Source organism: Uranotaenia lowii, chromosome 1, assembly GCF_029784155.1.
Source record: "Uranotaenia lowii strain MFRU-FL chromosome 1, ASM2978415v1, whole genome shotgun sequence".
In the NCBI taxonomy this organism is placed as follows: domain Eukaryota; kingdom Metazoa; phylum Arthropoda; class Insecta; order Diptera; family Culicidae; genus Uranotaenia; species Uranotaenia lowii.
Window position 1 is genome coordinate 74,192,137 of NC_073691.1, and position 27,280 is coordinate 74,219,416.

The window sequence follows — 27,280 nt, forward strand, 5'->3', positions numbered from 1 at the left end:
GAACCCTTTAAAAATGTCATCATTCAATTTCTTTTTACTAATAAATAGGCAGTGACTAACGATTTATTCTATTTAATAAGATTTACAAAAAAAAATCGCACTGTGTAAGTTTTGTTTAGATTAATTGAACGGATTGTGATAAACAGAAAATAAGCGTGTAGTGAGAAAATGAGAGGTGAAATAAATCTTTCAACGATATTCGCGAAGTACAGTCCAGGGTCTTTTGAGGAAGGTTACCTCAACTTCCAAATAGCACGTTCAGTCATATTGAAAAAAGTTTTAACAGTTGGCTGAAGTGTTTACAAAAAAGGGGGTTCAGACATGCCAAGTGTATGAGCTGTCAAAATTTCGCCTCGTTCCAACCCCCTTCGTCACATCAAACCCTTGTCTACTTTTTGCCAAAGTGGTTACACCTTACTTTAGCCATGTTGGTACAGTCTTCACAGATTCTGCCAATAGGGTCGCGAGCTAGCAGTGCCCCCATTTTTGGTATGGGATGGTATAAGAGTATCAGCAGCAGTCAGATACCGAAGCTATAATAGCACCTAATTTTAACACCTAGGCACCGCACCGGCGGGTTTCAAACGAGGTGCTATCTAGATCCTGGGTATTAAAAAAGCGAGCCAGGAGCTAAATTTGAATACCGAACAGCTCCTGCATTGACAGGTGCTAAAGTGTCTAGGGTACACTTACAGAACAGAATACCAACAAACAACAACAAAACTTATCGGTGCTACACCAGTAGCAAAAATAGAAACAAGTTTAGCACTTACCGGTGCGCAAATGAGAAGCTAAATTTGAAAAAAGTCCTGTAATGTGTAAATGATCTTGAGCGGAACCAATTGGCTCAATTCGACGCAACTCGGAACATTTGATCAAGCGGTATGGCTATGGGTTATATCCGAACAAAAAAATTTTCAGATCAGCGGATAGATCTTGGTTTCTGCTTTCTAATGATGATTTTTGGAATTTTTTAGAGTAAAACCTAATCACTCTAGAGCTGTTTTACTGAAGTAAGAATTCTGATCTTGAGCGGAACCACGCTGATCTTGAGCGGAACTAAAATATGATCTTGAGCGGAACCATTTTCTTCTGTCAACATCTTTAATAGCTCTTATTCCTAATACTTGTGTAACTGTGAAAACTTCAATTAAATTTCATCTTTGAAGATATTAAAGTTCAAAAATTAATGTTTTTACGTTTAAAAATGAAACTTAGCGTTCCAAAGCCGTTCTCGAAATATCCGTTCAAATGTATTTCTTGCTTAAAAAAGTCCAATTTTCACTTTGATTCACTGTATCCTTTTTTGAAATAATCGATTCTCTAAACTCAAGTTTAAGTTTTTTTTTATCTAAACGAATTAAATTCGTTAGTATATTTGCCCCGAACAACTTTTAAAGGTAACGACAAAGTTAGTAATACAAAAGAAAATGGCTTAAAATACAGATTTGGCAAAAAAAAACTGTACATTGCTCTAAATCAACGTTTTTGAGAAAAAGTCTGATTTTTTTTTATTCCCTAATCCCTTAATTCCTTTAATTTTATTGGAAATTAATGATAAATTTTGCCATTTTTATATTTTAGTTGGGAAGTTTACGTTGAAAATCTTTTCATACTTTTTCTTTTATATTTTAGTTGCGAAAAATCAGTTTACGTTGAAAATTTTTTCATACTTTTCAAATTCAAAGTAAGAAACCTTAATTTTATATTGACCAAAAAAAAATATAATTATGGAAATCCATTCGAAATTTTAAAAAATCTGTGAAATCTGTAAATATATCAAAATATCGTGTTCTGTGAAACAGATGCTGTGATAAAAAATTTCCTCAAAACTCTGTGAAATAACAGATTTTACTCTGATTTCGGCAACCTTGCTATAAGCAACTTATTCATAGAATAAAGCTTAAAATAAACTCTAGTTTCTTATGAATCACGTAATATTTATTTACATTCAAAATTTATGGAAACATTAATTATTTAGCTCAATTGATAAAACAATTATTTCTCAAACCGATTTCCAGTTCGAGCTCAAGTGTAAAGTCAAACACAAGGGAATCGGATAAGTTTCCAATACCAGGCCACCAATTGAATCGTGGAGTATTATAAAATAGCTAACCCGGTGTGATTTGCTACACTCTGTAAAACTGAAGGAATGTGTGTAAAAAACAATTGGAATTTTTGTTTATTTGATAGTTTATCGTTTTCAATTGGAATGTGAACATCTAAAACAATGTCTTTAAAAGAAAGCTACTTCATGAAGTACGAATAGTAATGACAATGAAGATTGTTCTTATTCTGAAATAATGACTAAACTTTATTGGCTCCATTAGTTCTCGAACTATGCCAAAAATATGTATGAAAGCCTTTCTCCTCCTTCTCGTCGTCTCTCTGAAAGAAAGATTCAAAAACACATTTCTTGTACCGTCTCTCTGAAAGAAAGATTTAAAAACACATTTCTTTTACCTCAAAAATTAAACTTTTTGTGTGCCTAGTTTAGTACGCTGCAGCTGTGATACCAATTAATTAGTTTTTGTTCTATTCGAACTTAATTTTACATCTTTTTTCCCTAAAGCTGATGTAATAAGAAATATACAAAGATGCTACATACATTCAGGGGTAAAAAACTGCGTGTGAGACATTAGACATAAGGCAGCGCACCTAGCGGTTTATTTCGGAAGCTAGTAGTTCCGCTCAAGATCAAAGATGGTTCCACTCAAGATCATATTTTACTTTTAAAAACTATGCTATAAATTGATATTCTGATGGAAAACTTGTTACAAAAACCCGAATAATGCTTTTTTATGAGTTTTTCTACCATTTTATTCATTGAGAATCAGTTCACAACGGTCAAATGTGACATAAATTGACGTTCAAAGTCAGCGTAGATTGATGAAAATTGCAGCAGAAATGCGTATGTTTTTAAATCTTCTAATAACATTATTTCAGTTAATAAATTTTAGCAAAAATGACAATACTTGTATGAAAAGATCTTGAAAAAGTGTCTTTTCAACAAATTGGTTAGATTAATAAACAATCATTGCCTAGATCTTAGGAAAAGTAAATGGTTCCGCTCAAGATCAGATTTTGACTAGTTCCGCTCAAGATCATTTACCCTACTGCCGATGCTCTAAGGAAAAATGGTTAAATGAATATTAGGCACCCATTTCTCCTTCCGATGGGAAGATAGAAAGAGGGAAGGGATACAGCCCTCTTACAATCGAACAAATGGAACCAAATTTGGCATTTGAAAATATTTGGGAACGACAGATGTTTTCATGATTTTTTGGAACCCTTCCTCCTTCCAGAGGGGAAGTTGAAGAAGAAGAGGGGGACTTGCATACACATTTTTGTATAACTGAAGAACAAATCTAGCAAATGGAAACAAGTTTTGCATGGGATGGTATGATAAATATTTCCCTGAATCTTCGATATCCCTTTACCCATCCAATGGGAATAAAGGGAGAGGGAAGGGGACTCCTATAAATTTTTTTACATAACTGGAAAACTTCAAGCAAAAGAAATACTAGGAATATTTCTATGATTATTTGAGACACCGCCCGTCCCAGACAACCATTTGGTGGGTATTTCGAATTTGCAACGCGAATATACGTGCAAATATACGTGTAAACATATCGTATATAATGTAGCAAAACCAGTATATACGTATCATTTTGGAGGCCATATAGGTACATTAGCAAACATATTCTTGATTTGGATTGTATTAAATCACGATTTGCACGACTTATCATGCGTCATTTACGACTACCCTGATTCTTTTTGGAATATACTATGACAAGTTACATCATCATATAGATGATTGAGGTTGTAATTTACGACATTTTTCGAACAATATGAAAAGTTTGACGACTTATTTGGTCGTCTTTTGCAACTTGAGTGCAGGGCTCTCATTTTCCGTCAGTTGAATAAAAATAAGATTATTATTTTTTTTTGTACTTTAAACCAATTGGTTTATTCATCCCCAAAAATAATAAAAATAAGATTATTTCAAAGAAATGCGTTTTTTGCTGTCAAATTCAAGTTTATATCGTACAAACTTATTATTTGCCTGATTTCGGATTTTTTCAACGTTCATGAAGTTATTGTTAGTACCTGGACTTGATCCCCTGACCATACGATCTGCAGCTCATGATGGTTCCTCGACGCTATCTGGAATATATAATTTCAAGGGGATTTGCTTCAAAGGCATTAAACCAAAAGCAAATCGTATATTTATATAACTTAAATCTTTTAAATCGTAGAACACGTCATCGATGATCTAAAAATAGACCAACATTTTGAAGCCTCCTTTAATACGATCGAAATCATCGATGTCCCATTATCATAAACGATTTTGTTGAACTTTTTTGTATTCTTTTACGATTGCCAGCAAATACGTTTTACGAAAATCAGACATGCGAATTAATTTGCAAAGGTATACGATTGCATGCACATTATTACGAATCAATGCAGTTATATACGTTTTTTATTTCGAATTATTTTATGCATAGCACGACAAAATCTCTCAGTCACGGCTGATCACCGTATATCGGTCGTTTCACTGATTTTTTGCGAATTGTCGTACACAAAGGTCGAGTTCATATGTACATAAATACGAGTCTCTCTTCTTGTCGTAATAAAATCATGCAATGCTTTTAAATACGATAAAGAATATGCATGGACCGCACATTGTAGGTGCAGATATACGAAAATGAGTATAAATAACATTCTATACGATGTAATCTGTAAAAGAAAATACGACTTCTGGTTGTCTGAGGTATTTCTTTTAAAAATTGAAGCCTCCCTTCCTTTACAATGTTTTGGTCAACTTGAGAACTTATCTGAGAAATGGAGGGTTTTTGAGTACGAAAAATGGGTTTGATAACAAAAAACGTCAACCTCTTTCAAAAAGTCCCGTAAAGCTAGTTTTTGCATAAACCAAACATTTATCAATCAAAAGAATTCATCTTTATTTGCGTATGAATTATTTTGGATCCTTCCTTTTTAAGGATGAAGTAGGAAAGGAGAAAAGTTTTTCTTATAATTTATTGTGCATAATTCAAAAACTTTTCCAATAAATGGAATCAAACGTGACGTGAGCATTTAGAAAATAGCAATGTTTTAACACGCCATGTTTTTTCAACGCCAAGGCACCCATATTCGGGTGTCGGATGTATATCCTGGGGAGCCCCGTCACATCAAAAAGCGGGTGACGCATTCTTACTCAAGCCCGGTAAATTTGAATCGGCAGAGAGGTAACTCAAATCGACAGAGGGATCGTAACGATCTCTCTGGCGATTTTGCATCATCACATCGTTAGAGAGGAACACACCATACGCGTGCCTTGGGTGAGTGCCACGAATTAAACTAAGACACGCCCTCCAGAGAAACACACGAACACAATCCGAATCGTGTTTGTATGTTTCCCTCCGAGACGCGTGTTCGCCTGCCTGAGAAGCCGACAGCTACGATTGAAAGCACACACGGGACACGGGGACAAAATGTGAACACATCGTACGGGTGTACGATTCAAACTGATTTCGCAGGTACGCATTCGTATTTGTTGCCTCTAGGTATCTCGGCAGGACAAACCGAATGAAAATATTTGCGTTCTTGGAGTGTCGCCGAAGTTAACCGTTTTATTCTAAGTTCGGTGACTCAACTCTCAATTTTTTCAATGCTCTGTCGATTTCTGAGAGGACGCGCTTACTGGGAGTTAGCCGCTCAGTTTAGCCACACGTTGCAAATCTGGAAACTCTCCATCTTTTCTTTCTCGCTCCCTGAACTTCTTTGGGCCCGGCTAGTAAAACTACCAAAATGAGCTTGGCGACGAACGTGTTAATGAAACCTCGTGAGCCACCTCAGCCAACAGAATCCAAAAATAAATAGTTCGTTAGCCCTTCCCACTTAGGAAGAGGGGGAGATGGAGAATCCATACCAACGAAACATACATTATAGGATAATGAAAGATCTCTTGAATGTTTCAAAAACACAGAAAAAAAATTCAAATTTCAAAATCTAAAAATAATTTAAAGATCAAGTTTTACTAAATAAATAAGATGAAATCATCAGCAGTTCTCATTTTTAAATGGATGTTTACTTACAAAAAAAGTAAAATAATTTTTACTAATACAAAACACACCGTGTCAGCTAGTTTTGTAGGAGAGAGTGGGGTAACGTGGGTCATGGGCAAAGAAAAAAAGTGGCCCATGATTCCCCACTCTTCCATGTAAAATCTACCGGGCTATTTATTTGGTAAATTTGGTCAAAACTCTGAAATTATTTAACTTAAAGTGAAAAGAACCCAATTTGATTTTTTTTAGTAAGATATGCAAATGAAATGATTTTTTTTATATTTTCATAAGGGATTTTGTAGGGATTTGTATCATAGCAATGGTCCAAGCACTCCAACTCTGTAAAAATGTCACTCACAAATCTTATATATAAAAATGGAGGCGTAAATATGTACATTCGTACACAAAGTACTCATTCGATTTGCATGCATTTTTTCGTGAGTGGAACACAACGGAAAAATAATTTCAAAAATGTTTTTTATGGAAATTGATGAATTATTTTTAGTTTTTATTCGCAACAAATAAAAGTCATGGCACCCAATTTTCCAATATTTTTTTTTCCAATCAAACCACCCAGAGTAGGAAGGCGCCTAAAGCAATCAAGGCTTACTGATGCTCATTCATCTTTATGTAGGATGATTTGGCACCCATTTTCATTGCCAATGTAATCTTCATGTGGCACCAGTGAAATGAATACTTGGATGTGATTGTTAAGCTTCCGTATGTGGTGAAAAAAAACGCAATAAGCCGGTAAGGAACATAAATACCTAGTTATTTTTGCTTCAGAATCAAGAAAACTTTAACATTTTTCAAACTGATTTACCCAAAGCTTGCCAGATTGTCCGGTTTCACCCGAACTTGATCGGATATTTATTAAAAAAAACTTCCGGCCTGATTGTCCGGTTTTCGATCAAAAAATCCCGGATTTATCCACTTCATAAGCAAAATCATACAAAATTTTTAAATTAAGTCAATGTAATTATTTTTATGATTTTGCGTAATTAAACACATTCTTTTTTGAAAAAGTTTTAACAGCATAATCATGAAAGGATTGTGGATGCTTAAAATACGATTCTAAATCTGCTTTTAATTTTTGCTGAGTAGTTCCTTAACTTAGCCAAAATTTGCTTGGTATTGCCCGGAATTTTATGTTTAACTAATAAGTATTAGACAATCATTAATTGATTTACTTGTTTTTTTTAACGATTAGAATGTAGATATTGAGTAAGTTTGAGAATAGAATAATATAAACTTTGTGATTCCATGAGAACTTCATCAATATAACAAAACCAATTGGAAAATTAGGAAACGTTTGATAATCTACATTTCCAAACTAAAACTGAAAATTTGATCCTAAACTCAGTTTCAGAGGTCCGAAACAGATATTTGATTCAACAACATCTTCGAACACAAGATGTTTGGAAGATTTTTGAAGAAATTTTTGGAATTTCATTTCTGATTTTGAATTTAAGATAACAATGTAAAAAAATCCAGAACCTTTTGATTTGAAGTTACTGTGAGTAAAAATTCGACGCATATATTTAATGTTTTAATTTATCTATATCTTTCTTCAGTCCTGAAAAAGTTGATCATAAAAATCAGAGTAGATTATTTGGTGCAGAGAAAGTATCAAATTGCGAAATAGATAACGAAAAAAAAGGGAATAAAGAATGTGCTCAAAAATTTAAAAAAAAAAGACGGAAGAAAATAAGTTTTTTAGTTTATATCAGAAGATATTAGCTTAGCTTAGCTTGATTGACTACTCACATCCACCTTTAATCATTGAATCCGAAATGCCTCATCATTAGATTTGAAAAGATTTTTTAATTCTGGTTCTGTACATGTTGCTGATTTTTTTAATTAAATGGATCTTACGAATATATCTTGATTAATATCATTTTTATTTATGCATTTCGAACACCATGATCGCAGGCGTGGCTCAGTAGAAATGATTCCACATCGCCAATGGTTGCTACTCCGTGATTGACCGAGGCCATCAGTTTTGTACAAAGGTCAAAAGAATGGTACTTGGGATTAGTAGTTCATTCTCACTGTACAAAACTGATGCTCTCTCTTTGATCTTCAATAACGGCGCCGGCCACGTCTTAGTAGTCAATAGATAGTTGGGAAAAAATTTAGAAAGGGATGAAAGATATAACTTTGCGCTTTAGGACCGAGGTCACCTCTGCATCCTAGCAAATAATTTTTCTGGGATGGGGTAAAAGGATATGAGCAGGAGACACTTTTGACTAGTGTAAAGATCTAAATAAACTGTATTTCTGTGGTTTCTAAAGGAATGTTGAATATTTATAATTCAAATGTATTGTGTTTCATGTTATTTTCAACAAATAACCAAAAAAAAATTGTACAGAACATCTTCTTTCCCTGCTTGAAATTCCTTATTTGTTAACATTATTCAACCAATCCTTTTTTTATTGCATTTAAATTATTTTTTTACAAAACACGAAAAAAAATTGTTTAATCAATAATTACTTTTTTGATAAATCATAATGCATAACATTTACCAATAAATCCTCTCGCGAAGTGCAATTTTCTGCATACGGTCCAATTTTGCTGCTCCCTTGTGTCGGAAGTCGATTGTTTGAAGAAGAAAGGAAAAAATCGAACTCATAGTTTCGGAACGTGTTCGTTCGGTTTGAAAGGGTTGTGTAGGCGGTTTCCGTGCTTTTATTGGGTGCCAAGTTTACACGAGATAGGCAGACCATGTTCGAGTTGTTTTCGTCGGTCCCTCGGTGGGTTCGCGTGTCCGCCTTGATGCTCGGAATCGGTTTGGGGTCGGAAGTGATGTACGAGGGTTACCTAAGCTGGCGATCCTGGTGCGCTGGGCGCCGTGCTCGGCAACGGGCTTCGCAGCAAATGATCGAGGTGTATTTCGCGAACGAGCGATCGAGCCAACCGGATACGCCCGGAACGACGATGGCCAGCTTCACGACGGAACACATCCGCCGGATCGTTTCGCTGCTCGATAGAGCCCGGGTTTCGGTCAATCTTTGTATGTACATCTGTACGGTCGAAAGTATCGGCGACGCGTTGCTCCGGGCCACCAAACGTGGTGTCCAAGTGCGGATCGTCGGATGTTCCTCGATGGCGTACAGTTCCGGTTCCCAGATGATGAGGCTGGTGCAGGGGGGAATTCCGGTGCGCTTCAACGGGCAGAACGTCAGCTATCTGATGCATCACAAGTTTTGCCTAATCGATACCGATTGGTTGTGCGACCGGTGCTATCACGAAGAAAGGGAGCGCAAAAATGGCTATTGCTGTGATGCTTCTTCAGTTGGAGCCGGAGCCGGAGCGGGTGATTCGGGGGCTCCGGCCACCCCAGCTACTGCTGGTAGAGGCGCTAGAAGTGGTAGCCGAAAGCCTCAGTGTAATCTTCAACCGCCGTCGGATTCGACGAAGCGGCAGGGTTGTGTGCGTTGCAACCGGAAGCGCAAATGTGAAGTGGAAAAGTGAAACTAGCAGCAGTGGGTGCTGTTGGTGGTCTAGGGGAAGGGGGTGTGGCCACCGAGCCACTTCCGCTGGGGGGTTTAGTTATGAGTGGGTCCACCAATTGGACCATGCAGGCTCTGTCGTGCAATTGGGATAACATGATCGTAACGTCGCTACCGGAGTTGGTAGTTCCGTTCCAGATGGAGTTTCAGCGGCTGTGGAAGGAATTTGCTGCCACAAAGTCGCCCATCGACAGTCCAGCGACCAACGTACACGGTGCCGTCATCAATGGGCACTGATTGATTGATCGAGGAGGAACGCTGCCGAAAAGAAATCAAGATGAATTTTTAATCGAATACATAGATCACAAACTACTCGAAAGATGCATTTGGAAAAAAGGCAACCAGTTATTACCACTCAGGAACCAAACAACTGTCAACTCATAAGGTATCACCTACTGCCAAAAACGATTCCAGACTGTCATAAGAAGTCTAAAGTCTAAAGGGAGAGAAAAACAAATAGATTTAAAAAATCGTTCTTCTTAAATAATTTTTAAAATGTATCACCTCTTATTCACAACTCCTATCTCTACCTCCCCGTGGTGCCGGCTGGGGTGCGAGTAACCTAAGCGGAGATCGGGTACCCAACCCCGGTGGATGCTTTGGTCGCATGCAGACTGGGAAGGTGGCCGCACGCGTCTGTTCCCCATGTCAGGGGCGGCGTGCAACAACAACCGAGCGTCTGTTCTCCAGGTCAGGGGCGGCTCAAACAGCGTCTGTCTTGCAACAAGCGGCTGAATTTATGAAATGCGGCTCCCGCCAGCTAAGTCCAAGATGGCAGCCCCATCGCGGGATAGGGACTTTAGGCTAACAACCTACTGCTCCTGATATCTTGTATTGTTACAGAAACTGAGAGAAGAAATAACCGATTTGGAACTTTGGCAGCGACTTTTAGCATGAAAACACGGACTAGAATTGGAACTTGGAATGTTTTGACCCTTGCCCAGCCAGGAAAGCTGGCTCAACTTGCTAGAGAAGCTAGCCGCCTCAAGCTAGAGATATTGGGACTGAGCGAAGTCCGTTGGCCTAACACTGGAGAACACAAGACACAGTCCGGGCAAGTACTGCTTTACTCTGGCATACGAGGAGAACATGCTACTCGGGAACGAGGAGTTGGTTTCCTGTTAAGCCCGCAGGCCCATGCGGCCCTCATAAGATGGGAACCGATAAACGAAAGAATAATCGTAGCCAGATTCAGAACACGGGTTAGAAACCTTACAATGGTCCAGTGTTATGCGCCAACTGACGTTGCCGATTTGCAGGAGAAAGAGCAGTTTTACAGTCAATTGAACAGCGTGGTTGAGAGAATTCCGAAGGGTGACATTCAAATCCACTTAGGCGACTTCAACGCAAAGATTGGCTCCGATAATCAGGACCTTGAGCGCATCATGGGGCGCCATGGCCTAGGACAGATGAGCGAAAACGGAGAGCTGTTTGTAGAATTTTGTGGCAACAACAACATGGTGATCGGTGGATCGCTCTTCCCCCATCGACCAGCACATAAGGTCACTTGGGTATCCCGAGATGGCCGAACAGAAAATCAAATTGACCACATCTGCATCAGCCGAAAATGGAGAAGGAGCCTTCTTGATGTCCGCAACAAGCGAAGCGCAGACATTGCATCTGACCATCACCTCGTCCTTGGCGAGATACGACTGAGAGTTGCGCGTGTCCAACGGCGCGAGGAGAAGGTCGGGTGTCGATACGACGTCCGCCGGTTGGAGAATCCAGAGGTGAAAAGGGCATACGTTGAACAGCTAGAATCCCGAGCCTCGGAGCTGCCGATAGACGGAACAGTCGAAGAACAGTGGTGTGGAATCAAGAATGCCTTTATCACGACGAGCCATGGTACTCTCGGTAAAGTTTGTGGAAGACGAAGTGAATGGATGTCGGATGAAACCTGGAGGATGATCGATGATCGGAGAAAGGCGAAAGTCGGAATTGAGCAGGCATGTACCGGGTCAGCCAAAGCAGCCGCCCGCTTACGATATGCGGAGCTGGAAAAGGCAGTTAAACGAGCTTGTAGACGAGACAAGAGAGCCTGGACAAACTCCCTAGCCGAAGAGGGAGAAAGAGCCGCCGCCATTGGAGATATCCGATTATTATATGATATTTCTCGCCGCCTTAGTGGTGCAAGGACTAATGCAAGAATGCCGCTGAAAAACCGAGCAGGTCAGCTGCTGACAGATCGAACAGATCAGCTCAAGCGTTGGACTGAGCATTTTGATCAACTTTTCCGAGTTACAAATAGCAATGGCCAACAGAACCCGCAGCTCGAGGCGCCCACAGTAAGTCGCATTAATGGCGTCAAATCGGAAGCGCCCTCGCTGGCTGAAATAGAAGCGGCAATCAAGAACATGAAATCCAACAAAGCGCCTGGAATCGATTGCATTCCTGCTGAAATGCTCAAAGCCGACCCTGCCTTGTCAGCACAAATGTTGCACCGTCTTTTCGCTGACATTTGGGATACTGCAACATTCCCGGCCGACTGGATGCAGGGTATCCTCGTAAAGGTCCCAAAGAAAGGAGACCTAACAGAGTGCGGTAACTGGCGTGGCATAACTTTGATCTGTACAACCCTCAAAGTACTCTGCAAAGTGATCCTGAACAGGATCCAGGAGAAAATCGACGCTACACTCCGACGGCAACAAGCTGGATTCCGATCCGGACGATCATGTGTGGACCACATCACAACGCTACGAATAATACTGGAACAAATCAACGAATTTCAGGACTCTCTTCTGCTGGTGTTCGTTGATTTCGAAAAAGCATTTGACCGACTGAACCACGAAAACATCTGGGCTGCTCTTAGACGAAGAGGGGTCCCAGAGAAACTAGTCCATCTCATCGAAGCACAGTACGAGGCATTTTCGTGCAAGGTCTTGCACGACGGTGTCTTGTCCGAACCAATCCCGGTAACTGCTGGAGTGAGACAAGGATGTATTTTATCACCGCTACTTTTTCTCATCGTAATGGATGAGATCTTGACTGGATCGATTGACTGTAGACCAAACCGAGGATTGCCGTGGAATCCTTCAACCATGGAGCAACTGAACGACCTTGACCTGGCTGACGATATTGTTTTGCTCGCCCAAACACAACAAGACATGCAGAGCAAACTCGATGACCTCACCGAAAGCTCCAAGGCAGCAGGTCTCAAAATCAATGTCGGAAAGACCAAGTCGATGGAAATCAATACAGGAAATCGTTCCAATTTCGTGGTAGCTGGACAACAGGTTGAGACAGTGGAGTGCTTCCAGTATCTTGGTAGCCAGATTACGCCTGATGGTGGTACCAAGAAGGACATCGAAACCCGGATCAGAAAAGCCCGATTTGCGTTTGCGAGTCTCCGAAACATCTGGCGGTCACGCCAGATCTCTCTTCGAACTAAGATCCGAATCTTCAACTCAAACGTTAAATCCGTATTGCTGTACGGGTGTGAGACTTGGTGCACATATGCGGTGACGACGCGAAAACTGCAAGTTTTTGTGAATCGGTGCCTGCGGAACATCATCCGCGCTTGGTGGCCTGGCAACTGGATCTCAAACGTTGAACTTCATCGCCGGTGTCATCAAAAGGCGCTAGAAATCGAGATTCGAGAACGTAAGTGGAGATGGATTGGGCACACGCTGCGAAGAGATGAAAACGAGATTTGCAGAGAGGCGCTTGACTGGAATCCAGATGGGCATCGAAGAAGAGGCAGGCCCAAAAGCTCGTGGCGGCGAAGTCTAGCCGCTGAAATCCGCACAGTTGACGAGAACCTTGGCTGGCAGCAAGTGAAGACGCTGGCTCCGGATCGCCAGCAGTGGAGATCTTTTATCTCAGCCCTATGCGCCGGTCAATCGGCGCTGGACCCTTAGGTAGGTAGGTAGGTTTACCAATAAATCAATCTGATGTTTCTTATTTATGATAGATTTTTTCAAAGAAGTACAAAAACCCTTTACAGGCTAATATAATCATTACTTTGTTTTAACTTCATCAATCATAAAACAATCTTTTACTTTCCTTGTACCAATGCATTATTGTTGTAGAATTAACAAAAGATAATTTGCTAAAGATGGAATCATTTCGATTGCTGCGGTATCATTCATCTCGATTTTGTCAAAGGTAAAAAATTTCATAATCATTATTTAATTTTAATCTCACAATTAAAACAAGTCTCTAACTCAACTAGGAACGCTTGGAATTGTGATTAATTTGATAAAATTAGCATTTTCAATCAATCTAGAGCTATTTTTTGCAATCTACGAAGCTTCCTAATACTGCATTGTATTACTACATTGCACTCATCATGATTTGAGATCATTTTACGAGATAAAATTAAATCATTTCACTATCCATCATACATTGTCGCTTAATAATTTTGAAAAAAAACCTACTTGTCGAATTAGCGGACGAGAAAAATATGGTTTCAGTTATTTGGTTATTGCAATAACAATGCTCATAAATTTTTTGAGAGAATACGTAGCCATTCCAGCAACACTCAAAGCTCAAAGGAAGGAACTTTCACCATACGGCTTTTCTTGGGTTAACTTGTATACAAGATTTATGAAAAGGTTGGATCAGTCGGATGTGAAGTTTAACGAGGTGAAATATTTCAAGACAGGTGCAAAATATTGATGGAGAAAATAATCTAAAATACATATTTTAAAAATTGAAATATCTATCAATCTTCTCGTACAACTGGAAATAAATTAAACAATAAACCCACTTAGCTTATGGGTATACATGAGGCGCTTCTTCCAAATTGAACGCCCGCCTAGCTGAAAAATAGGCCAGGGAAGATCCTGGTGGCGTAGCACTGGCCCTTTCAAATCACGAACTTTGGATTCAAGTCTTTTCACATTTTTACAACTCTTCATCACTTCACGGGAGGTATCAATATAAAATGCACTTAATTTTCAATAAAATTTAATCAAACCAGTTAGTATTCAACTTGGAAAAAACCAAATTTAAATTTCTGACACCATAAAATTTTTTCGTCCGCACTCGACCAAAGCTTGCTGCGACCTTTTAATTTATATCAGAAGATATTCACTTTAAACTTTCGCTGGAAATCAATCTTCTTCGATAGTTTTGACCCAGGAGGTAGGCACTACCATTCACATTTCTTTGACAAAATTTGGGTGAGGAAAAGATTAAAACGGGAAATTGGAGCCTGAAGTTTTGCGGAAGTCTGAAAATATTTGCGAAACGAAAAACAACGCACTGATCCACGTTCAAGCTGATGTAAGTTGTTAAGGTACACTTAACATAACAGGCCAGAAATATTACGCAAATTTTAGTCAAAAAAAACTCTTTCGATTCACCCCATTTTACGGTACCAATCCAGTTTCATGAACATAGATAATAATTTATCTTCTTCCTGCTTATCTACACGTACATTATTTTTGCGAAGTTCAAAGGCTCATCAAAGTTTGCCGGATCAGCTGATATTCTATAAATTCTGGCCAATTTCCGTCTCAAAGATATTTAAAGAATTCTACGTATCCTTCTGATTCCAGTTCCGATGCTGATACGACTTTCTTCTCGCCTCAAACATCTTTTGAATATTTGAATTTTTGCAGGAAACATAATTGCCAAATAACCAATGATGGGACTTGTTTAAAGTTACCATATCAAGCAAAAAAAAAATTAGTATATACACCATTTCTGAAAAGCGTGTAACAAAGTGAATTAAGATAAAATCATGCATTACTCAACAAAATAAAGCTTCGGTCTATCTTCAGAGACATAGTGCAAACACTAAAAAAGCGGTATTCTAAGACTAGTCAGAAATATTGATTAAATATCTCTATCTAAAATTGGAAAGCATCTGAAGAGATATCCAAACTTCTGAAAAGTGTGAGCTCAAAGTCTTCAACATAATTGTCAATTGAAAGATTTTGAAGCCTGGCCGTACGACTTAAATTATTGAAAAAATATGAAATACAATAAAAGGCTGAGTCAATATGGGGCTATTTTTGGATTTTTTAAACCCTGCGTTCTGAAAAACTTCGTTTTGTTTAAAAACTCTTCTATGATTTCAAGCAGAATTTTTAAGCAACGTTTACATAAGTAAATTTTGACTTTAACGTTTGTATGGAAAAAAATGAATGTTATGCTCTGAAATTTGAACATAATTACTGGTTCTTCTGCGGAAACGAGTTTGCATATGGTTTTTGTGGCATATATAAAATCTTCAAAGTAAGTTTCCGACTGAAAAAGTTTGTAAAGGACTGTTACTTTGTATCATATTAGGAATAGATGATATTATCTGTGGAATAGGTGTAGCGAAGTTCTTCTGGAAAAGAAATTATGCAATACCTTGCTAGGAACCAGCAGTGATGTCAACAAAGTTGGTTGTTTTTCAATCCCAAAAGATATATCCCTATTCAAAAACTAATTTTTTTATTGTCTTTTAAGGAACAAAGTTACAGTTTTTGACAAAGTATGTATTCCAGGAAAAAATTTACTTTGAACAATTTATAAATCGCTACAAAAGCCGTAAGCAACTCTGTTCCGTAGAAGAAACAAAATCAATGTTTATTTTTCAAAATAAAATATTAAATTTTTTCATAATAAAATAAACGTTAAAATTTACTCTTGTAAACCTTACATAAAAAATTTGCAAAAAAAAGTAGGATGTAATTCCAACCAATACAAAGCTTTCTAGAACCCACGGTTTGAGAAATTCAAAAAAGAACAAAAATCGACTCAGTCTAATACAACGAACGTACCCAAATTGAAAGTTTATCCAAAAAACATTCGACACTATTGTTTAATAACCACATTTTCTTATTTAACCATATATACCGAGCTATTTCTAACCCTCAGTTTTTTTTCTATTTACAGGTAAGAACTTTCAACTAATCTTCCAAGACAATCGTAAGCAAAATCATTTTTAAATATTTTATTGGGGTTATATCCTAAAAAAGCGAACCATATTCAAAGCCATTTGATTTTTTTTGAAGTTTTTTTTATTCAATTTATTGTCAATCTTGTCATGAAAATATTTCTTATCAACTCGTCCGGATTAAAAATGAGTCCATCTTAGTAAAAAAAATTTGAACGTTTGACATGTCAACAATTTTAAAGTTTCTGTTCTTTACTTTGACATATTGTTTTTGTTCGACCAATATACTCGTACTTAAAAAAAAATCAAATCAACCTTTCTAAAACTTTATTTGGATCATTTTTTTTTAACTTTTATTTCAATGATTGAAAAAACTATAGGTGTTAATTTTAATAATGATCCTTTAATGTTAAAATGTACATCGTTGATGAACATTTTTCGAGTTCTTTGTAAAATAAACTCCACCAAAAAAAATTACTTAAATATCTTAAAAAATACAATACTATTTAAATCAAAAGATATTAGAATCGTTGTTTGAGCCAGACTATTATTTATTCCAACTCTACCGGAAGATCCGTTTGATAATTAAGTCCATTAATGGAACAGTTCAGATAAAGGGGTATCACCTGCGCCAGGGAGCTTATCAGCAATGGAAATAAACTCAATTCATCAAGTAGATATTGCTGGTACTGCCAGGAAATGCCTTCCGATAACCTTGTCTCCACCCTCGGATCATAATTTACATCATCAGCCGTGCCCCAGATCGGGATTGGAAAAGGCACTCAATGACACAAACACATCCTCATTGAAGCAGCCAGGAATCTGCCGTCCATATCGGATTCCACAGTTTTATGTCGTCCCATATTCTATTCTTAAGAAGTCTGCCGGGGTGTAGTGCTTCTTTATGACTTCCGCCCACCCACACATACACCCCGAGTAAGTGAACAACATTGTCTTCGGGGCCAACTTTTGCCACCGCCGTATTTACGACCTTAACCGGGAGCAGCAAGTTTTCTGATGAGAAATTTAATTAAAATTTAATTAAACTGCTTTTCCAGTGACGACGACGACGACGACGACGACCGACTTCTGATAGGACGCATCTGAGCTACCACCCTCAACATTGACGCGACTGACGACACAAAACCAATCGTCGTAACTTGATGGCAGCATCCAAGGTCTTGAAGGATATGGATTTTGCATTCTAGGTTTTCCGTTTTAATATATGTTTGTTTGTCGGTGCGGTTGTTATTTGGAATGATGCTTCCTTGACAGATCTGGATACTATGTGACGTTTGATAACGAATCGAAAATAAAATATTTAAAATTATGTCCATCGATTCATCTGCGAACAATTTTTGGAATATCTACAAAAATATTATTCGAAGTGCAGTAAAGTTGCCACGTACGTAAAGGTTTCGAATTTCCTACCCTCCCTACTAGTTTTGTTCCTTACTTAGATTTTCGGCACCAGTTTCAATTGAAAGTTGGTCTCCTCATCGAAAAAAAAAACGATGCGTCAAATGCCTCTCACCACAACTTCCTGACTTTCACAAACATTTTATTCATGCAAAAACGACATAAGACATCGGTCAGAAAAACGATGTGCCTTGAACATTTTAATAGCGCCACCGACCCTCATCCTGGATCATGATTCCAATTTCTGACTCTGAAATTGATTCTTATCTCGGATGCTTAATCAGTATTTCGAACCCTGATTCTAATATCGAACACTCTTGAATCCTTATCCTGGACTCTGATCCCTAATGCAAGTGTTTATCCTTGGTTCTGTTGCTAATTCAATTCCTAGCCCTCAGTTTTGATCCTTGATCTTAAATCCTTGTCTCGGTTTCTAAACTTGAACCCGATTTCCGATGCTGATCCTCGATAATAATTTTAGGTTCTGATTCTATTTCTGAATGCTGTTGCTAATCCTTTCACATTAATTGGGTTTCTGATTTATAACTTGATCCTGGTTACGGACCTTAGATCGTGTTGCTCATCTTGTATCCAGATCTCAGGCCCTTATTTTTATCCAAATTCTCCCCCCATGATGTATAAATTGGATCCTGAAATTCATTTCACCTCGGATTCTTATCCTGGTACTGCAACCTGACCAAGTATTCTGATTTCGGATCTTATTTTGGATTTTGCTGATCTCGGAATATGACGTTGATCTTGACCCTGATTCTAGAACATTGGTGGCAAATATTTTCACCAATATAGCCTCAATTTGAAGCTAGCGGACAGCAGAAATTGAATTTATTACAAAAATTTAACATCATTGATCAGCCTGAGGGGTCTTTATGTTCATTAAAGGAAAAAAAAAACGTTTGCATATATTCAGGGACTTTTGGATTCGAAAACCTTATGGCCCGTGAGCCAAATCATTTTCGGCTATTCAAGATTTCGGGTTGATGCAAAAAAAAAAATCTCCTTCGATATACATAAAGGGCCCACAGGTGGAACCATGATGTGAAATTTTCCTAAAGGGATTCAATTTCTGATGCATACTTGCTTCAAAAAAAGGCAATTTTGGTAAAAATCTGGCCCACCCACGTGTCCCGTGTCACAGTGCTGGATATTAAATACGGAATATCGGATGCTGATCATGAACCTTGAAACCCAAATTTTGTTTCTGACCCAAGTACCTTCTCCAATATTTTGACATTTATCCTTTATGCTAATGATGATTGCTGTTTCTGATCATGGACAAAGATCCCTAATTTTGATGTCGATTTCAATCCTGATTCCAATTTCTGTAACCTGGTTCAAGGTTCGTAATCTTTGTCCTGGCTCCTAAACCTTGGTGATGGTGATTTTGAATCCTGATTCCTGTGTCCTGAAACCTGATCATAATCTTGGGACCCTTTTCTGGTTCCAACGCTTGATCCTAATGACGAATCCTAATGACGAATCCTAATCAGAATGTTCAAAGTGTTCCGAATCTTATTCTTAATCCTGATACCGGATTCTGATCCTTAATCTTAATTCCGAATCCTAATGTCAGATATTTCTCATTAATTCTCACTCAATTAGTCCTGATCATTATTCCAACCTTACCATGAATTTGGGCGCCTGACTACTGCAGGACGGACTTGTGATATAGCTCAGTTGAAGAATCAGTTGCTTCCTGAGCCGATGTCCGCGAGTTCGATCCTGAGAGTAAACTTCGAACACAGTTGATCCCAGGCCCGTGCGAAGGACCCGTCCATGGGGAGGGTTTTCAAAATTCAAATTTAGCTAAAAATATAAGAAAACCAAAAATAAACAATAAATAAAGAACCATCAATCTCTTACTCATGAATATCTCACAAACTCAACAAATAATAAACTGATAAAATAAATCAAAATTAAAAAAAAAGAATAATGAAAGATTCAAATCACTGCTATTTTCGATAAATCATTGATAATTTTTTCAAAATAATGTTCTTCATTCTGAACTAGAAATTCGCTTTAAAATAAATTTTCAACAGCATTGTTTTCAGATTTGAAATATATATTCCCAAAAAACAGATTTAAAAAAATCTGAATTCTAAAATAAACGTCACATAAGGTTTAAAATGAATGATGATTGAAAACTGTTAGTAAAATAATAATAATTGTTATTAATTATTCATCTACTTATATTTACATTTCATTTCTTCATTTTCAATTGAGGGGTTACTTAAAAAATTTCTCTGTAGTATTTCGAATTTGAAAAAAAAATTATCACGCCTTGAAATGTGAGTTTTTTATTTAAAACAAAAATCTATTTTGAACTTATAAGGATTTATTCAAAAGTTGATGATTGAATTTAATTTGGTGGAAGGTATTTAATATTATTTCAAGAGTGCCAGTGATCAAAGTTAGAGATAAATCCTTTTCCTTAAATGAAATTCTTCCAGTTCAGACCAAAAAAGGTCATTTTTGAAGTTCTGAATATTATCTTAATAAATCATGTTCAATTAAACGGACAAAATACATGTTGTAAAATGAATAATTTCGTGAATGATCAATAAGAAAAAAATTAAAATAACAAACTCCATGTTTTATTGTAAACATTTGAAGCACATAGTAAATACAAATTTAGCTAGCATTACGCATTCAAACTTAGCTTCAAAGTTGCTACTTCGAATCATTGTTTTGAACTTTTCAAAGATTTATTAAAAAATCATGATTATTTAAAAAAAACATAGTTTTGTACTACAGAAATAAATGAAACGTTATTAAATTTTCAATCGAAGGTTTTAAAATTTCAGATTAGAAGCTTTTAGATTTTGTCACTTTCAATTGAAGCATTGGGAAAGAACTGGAAAGAACACAAGTTAAAAACTATGTTTTTTCTTATTAAAAATTTAGATTTAAAGCCTTTTGTTTTTAGAACACAAAATTTGATAATTGAAAATAAAGACAAATTATTAAAAATAATGTCTAAAAATTAAAAATTAAATTTATTAGGATATGAAAAAAAAACTATACTGTAAAATTTGGTAAATTTCTTTGAAAATAAAAATAAAATAGGAATATGAAAAGTAAAAGTAGTTGAATGAAGTAAAGTAAACAAATGGAAAACTTTTTAACCTTTTTCGCAGAATTCAAAATAACTTGAAGTTTAGAGAAAAGTTTTTTTTTAAATTCATTATTTGGAACGGTAGAGGAATGTTGATCAGTCTGAAACATTTGTTTTAAAACGTTATGATTTTGATTTAAATTCTTGTCAAAACTAGTTGACCCGGTAAACATCGTTTTACCCGTTACATAATAAATTGTTGTAGAATGATTACAGTTCTTTATCTTCTTCGTGCTCGTGAATCAGTTTTCATGAAAATCGTCATCAAATTGTTCGAGTTTTGTCCCGTTTCTAGTTGATTTTGTATAGGAGCCCCCCTTCCATAAAAAGTGAGATTCTTGAAACTATTATACAAACCATCTCTGACCTGAAAAACCCTCGGATACCAAATTTCACTTCATTCCGACCGACCATTCATACGTGATGTTGTTACAAAGAAAACGCCTCCATTTTTATATATAAGACTAGCTGACCCGGTAAACTTCGTTTTACCTTCTAAAGTATAAATCGTAATAAATGTTTAATTTCATCTACACGTCCTTAACTGCATTGTGCTCGCCAATAGATTCTTATGGAAATCAAATAACAAATAAAGTTTAATTTGTATTGGGACCCCCTCATCAAAAGTGAGATCCTTGAAACTATTATACAAACCATCTCTGACCCAAAAAACCCTCGGATACCAAATTTCACTTCATTCCGACCGACCATTCATACGTGATGTTATCACAAAGAAAACGCCTCCATTTTTATATATAAGATAGTGTGGAAATTTCTTAAATAACTATTTTATAAGTTATTTCAATGACAAAACCTGATAGAAAATTTGCATATTCTGATTCAGGACACCCAAATTAGACAAAATGCCTTCTAAATTCACTGCACGTCAAAAGAATGAAAATTTTTCGGCCTTATGTAATTTATCAAGAAAATTTTTAAAGAACGAGGAACAAAAATTAAAATTGAAACAAAATTGATTTATTGCAGAATATCTCATTCAAGCGTAACATTTGTAATGACATATACGATTTTTTTTAAATAAAATTTTCAGTATATAATCGGAACAATAAAAATAACATTTTCATTCCAATTAATTCATGTTTCTACAAGAATTAGGATCAGGATCTTGATCTAAAAAGCAATTAAAATAAATCCAAAAGTATATGTAGGCATTGATTTTCCATGCATACTTACACGGTTAAAAATCTCTTCCTCGATCCGATCTTCTGAATTCTTTTAGAATAGTAAGAGATTGAATGATTGAACTTAACATTGAGCTTAAGCTATCTGGGTTTTCAATTCGCAGATTTAAGTTGTTCCATATCTTCTCTCAAACTGAATCCATAACTCATAAAAACGCTTGGTTTGCACAGAAAATAGATGAGTTTATGCCGCGGCGTTATTAAAAGCAATTGCATGGAAAATGGGAGTCAAAACATCATAACGACAAATATTTGAAAAAGTCTGCAATTCAGTAAAGAGAAATTCAGGCTGTCAGAAAGTCAGCCAAACAGAAAACCAAATCGTTAAAGCGTAACAAAGGAAGAAAATAAGAAAGTCGGTGTGCTCAAATTTCACCACGTCAGGGAATAGAGAAGTAAAGAGTAAAAAAGTCAGAGAGTCATAATGTCACAAAAACAACAATACAAAAAAGTTGCGAATGACATAAAAGATGTTAAAACGAGATAAATCGAAACAAAAAAAAAACAATTAAAAGTCTCTAGGTCAAAAAGTTAAAATTAGATAATATAAAATAGGTAAAACAAAAAAAATAAGGTAAAAAGAAACTAAACTAATAAATTATTCTTAATGAAAATTGCTTAGTGATGAAACAAGATGAAACTATGTCAAATAATATAAAACATGGTCAAATAATAAAAAACAAGACAGCACAAAGTAAAACAAAATTAAAAAAAAACAGTCAGTAAGTCGAATAAAAAAAAAGCAGAAACCGCCATCTTGAATTTGTAGATGGCGTCATTCGACGAAATTTGACTTCTGTTCGTTCAGCCTCGATGTTCATATCGTAGGGGTTATCATTAGCTGTTTCGGCTGCTTATAGCACTTGAAAGTGAAGTAGAAGCCGCAATCGCCAATTTCAAGATGGCGCCTAACAACGAAGTTCAATTTCGATTCATTTTCAAGTGGACGCCGTCATCTTTACTAAATTAATTTCTTCTAAGTTGATAACAGCAGATTCAAATGTAAACATCGAAGTCGAAAACACCCGCAAGATTATCCAATATCAGTCTAAATAAAAATCAATGAAAATAAAAATGCTGTTCGGTCCATGGGAACTACCAAAAATCTAATTCCGGTATTTGGACTATTTTAAGAACAACCATTAATCAAACAATTATTATTTATCAGCTTCAAAAACTTCAAAGAAATTTGAACTAATCAACACGCATGAATCTGCAAGAGTGAGCCAGAACAAAACAAAACCTAATCAAATTATTGTTAAACGCATAATAGGTGCTTTTCAACAATAAAAAGTATTATTGAAAATCAATCTATAAGAAAGTAAAATTTGAACCTTTGTTCGGTAGATGGATCAGAAAATTTTGACGTTTGAAGATTTTTTTTTATTTTATTCAGTCTTCCTTCCCTGGCTATGGGTTGATAGGTAGAAGTAAGAAATTTCGATATTTGAAATGTTTAAGATATTGTTAACATGGCAATTTATTATAAAGTTCCAACGGTTTGGCAATTTCCGATGAATATCAGCCAAATTGCACCGAACATCTCGCACCGTTTAAGCTGCTTTCAGATTTCCACGCAACCGTGTCGTCAACCTGCCAGGCACAAGGAGCTGAAAAACCTCTCCATCATCATCTGGGCGGGTTCTGAGTTTCCATTGAAAAAGGTCACGGTTAGCGAAACTCGCTTACGTGTGAGATTAAATCTTTACCGGAATTCTTCGGAACATTTTGTCTTGCAAGGATAATATAGCCCTAACAAAAACGATGAAAGAAAGTTGAGAAAAAAATAAACCGCACGTTACGGCACATGACTTTCTAACATCATCATAAAGTAGAACGAACGAACCCGATTGTGGTGCCACCAACAGTGAGGCACATTAATTTGTCAATCCTCGAGACTTCCCGTGGCTCCAGACACGCACTCACACACACAAACTTGTACACGCACAAATTTTCTTCAGAAAATACTTTGAAGAAAAGCTTTTTCTTATCAACTTGTAGAGAAGAGCTTAAAAAGCGTCGAAGCGTTTTCCTTCATTCTGCGACTCTAGATTGAGCACCTCTAAGCTCCTGTGTTGTAGCATACACACAGGGGCAAAAAGGAAAGTGTGCGTTGACATCATAATCAGTGAAAAATCCAACAGTACTTGTCAAATTTGCTACGCCTGAAATACCATTCTCTCGTTTTCGAAATTCTTTTGATGAAAGCCGGCAATCAGAAGTGACATGCGAGTGATTTTTTTTTTCTCTTTCGCTGCTCAACTCCGGTGGACCTCTTCTTCGGGGCGTAAGTTCCCTCGTGAGGAGTGAGTCGAAGAGAACCGGATGCGGAAAAAGCAATTTCATCTAATATTTCCCACCTTCACGGCTGGCTTGCAGCCGAAAGTAGGTACATACTCCTACCATCTACTACAATTTTTGGAACAAAAAGAGTGACTGCGAGAATTGCAAAGGTGGCAGAATCGTTTTCCGGCGATGAGAAGAAAAAAGTGCTTATCTCATCGCTACGCGGCGTTCGCTGTTTTTTTTTTCATTGGCGGAATCAACGCTATACCATACTAGAGACCATACTACACACATAACCCAGAAATGGGATGACTCTTTTCCATTGATGCAGGACCAGAAAACATTCGCTCGGAAAAGGAAAGGGAGAGGGCCCAAGTAGCAGGAAGCAGGAAGATGATTACACTTTCTCCCGGAGCTTTAGTTTCTGCATGATGGATCTTTTGAAATTTCTACACTGTTGGCACCACTAAAGGTGGAAAATTAATGGCTTTCATGTGTATGTACCTCTGCTTTGGAGCTGCCCAGATATTGGGGGCACGCACTCACATACTCACACATTCAAACTGAAATGAAAGAAACCTCTAAAAAATTTGGACTCATTGTGACAGCGAGATGCTCCTTCAGCTGGAATCGAGGGCACTAACTGTTGAACAAGCGATCTCTCTTGAGAATGGCTTTGTCTGGATCGGCTGCTCTAGGAGCATAATTAAACGTGGACACTTGTTTGATAAGTCATCAAATTGAGTTAAGAAGGTTCGAACGAGAAAGCTCTTCAAATTCCCGCTCATATCTTTCCGATTTTCTTATTCTTAAACTTTCTCCCTTCTGACTTCTGACTTTGACAGTTTTTGTGCTTACTTTAAGAATAAATAACGTTCTGGCTTTCTTTTTCAATGGGGCTTAGGCTTTTGTCTTTCGATTTATAATGTTCTAACTTCTAACTTTTTGGCACTCACGTACTCTCAGTCTGATTCTTTGACTTTTTGACTTTCTAACTTTTTATCCTCAGCCAGAGTGATGTCGATGGAAATCATGCCCGCGATGAAGAAAGCTGCATCTGTTGAGATGGTCCTGTGTGGACAGAAATCTCGCATGCCTATCAGCCAATGTGCAAGCCGTTATTTCGATCTGTTGCGCTCTACCTCCAAGGCAAAGATCTAGTGTATCGTAGTTTCGATAGTGCAATGCTCGCAAGGAGACGTCACTTGCCACTCTTTGGACCAAGACAGTTCTGCATAATCCACGCCAGTGAATCGATGACCTTCGACGCACTATCTCAACAGTATTTGACATGCGCACCAAAAATTAAGCGATTGTCTACCATTACTCCAAGGTATTTCAGCTGCTGTTTCGATGATGTCGTGTGTCCTCCAACAGTAATCTCCATGTGCGGTCCAACTCTTTTATTGGTCACGAGCAGTTCTTCGGATTCATGGTGAGCTATCTGAAGCTTTACTCCCTCCATTCAGATGCCAACCCTTTCTGCGGACACCGTTGCAAGGTCTTCTACCTCCTCGATTGTTTCGCCGGTGATCATGAGCACGATATCGTCAACAAACCGACTATCGGCACGCCTGCTGGTAGTTTCAGCGTTAACACCTCATTATACATAGAATTCATAGAATGGTCACCACACACCACGGTGCCCCCCTGGACCGTTATTATAAAAAAAAAGTGACCATCAAAACCAAGTATAGGGCTCGATTTCTTAGGTTATTCTACACCTCTGGGCAAATTTTTAAAAAAATCCCTAGACGAATTTTCGAGAAATCTTGATTTGAAGTTTTTAGGTCTAAAAACCAATCTATATATATAAAAATGAATTTCTGTCTGTCTGTCTTTCTGTCTGTTCCCTATAGACTCAGAAACTAATGAACCGATTTACGTGAAACTTGGCAGGTGGGGGTATTGGAGGCCGGGGAAGGTTCCTATTGTGGTTTGGGACCCCCTTCGTAACAGTAAGGGGGGGAGGGGCCTCCCAAACAAAAGACTATTTTTTGCATAACTCGAGAACCAATCAAGCAAATGGTATCGAATTTGGCATGGGGTGGTATTTGGGAACGAAGAATATTTCAATGAATATTAGGTACCCCTCTTTCCTCTCAGTGTGGTGATAGAAAGGGGGGAGGAGGGCTACCTTACAATTTTTCATATTACTCGAAAACTATCCAAGATATTAGAACCAAATTTGGCATGGAAAGGTATTTGGATACGAAACATATTTCTATGATTATTTGAGACCCCTCCCTCTTTACAGTAGGGAGATATAAAGGGGGGAGGGGCCCTCTTTTTAATTTTTACATAACTCAAATACTAATCAAGCAAATGCAACCAAATTTGGCATGGGCGGATATTTAGGAACGTGATATGTTCTAATGATTGTTTGAGACCCCTTCATTCTTCCAGCAGGGAGAAAGGAAAGAGGGAGGGAAATTCCATACAATTTTTATTGCATAACTCAAGAACTACAACAGCAAATGGAACCAAATTTGGCATGGAACGATATTTGGGTACGAGAAATGCTTCTTTAAATATTTGGTATCACTTAATACTTCAAAAAGGTGGACGAAAAGGGGGAGAAGAGATTTCCCTTACAATTTTCAGTATAACTAGAGATCTGATCGAGTAAATTTGAACCACATTTGGCATGTTAGGGTATTTGGATACGAGAAATGTTTCTATTATAAATTGAAGCCCCACCATTTTTTCAGCGGAAAGATATAAAGGGGGAAGGGGGCTACCATACATTTTTTGCTTAACTCGATAAATATGCACAAATTTATGCTATAGCATAAATTGAGAACTTATGTTAAAAAAATTGTATT

The 27,280-nt window shown here is 37.3% G+C and overlaps 2 protein-coding genes across 11 annotated transcripts in view; both read left to right on the forward strand.

Annotated features, from left to right (window-relative positions):
* The window catches only part of LOC129739173 (disintegrin and metalloproteinase domain-containing protein unc-71), a 1,315,240-nt gene that overhangs the window by 442,224 nt on the left and 845,736 nt on the right, over window positions 1–27,280 (forward strand). The window lies entirely within an intron of this gene.
* On the forward strand, window positions 8,616–9,565 carry LOC129739174 (mitochondrial cardiolipin hydrolase). Its single transcript, XM_055730600.1, has one exon. It carries the CDS (start codon window positions 8,796–8,798, stop codon window positions 9,543–9,545), a length of 750 nt encoding a protein of 249 aa, XP_055586575.1. The 5' UTR covers window positions 8,616–8,795; the 3' UTR covers window positions 9,546–9,565.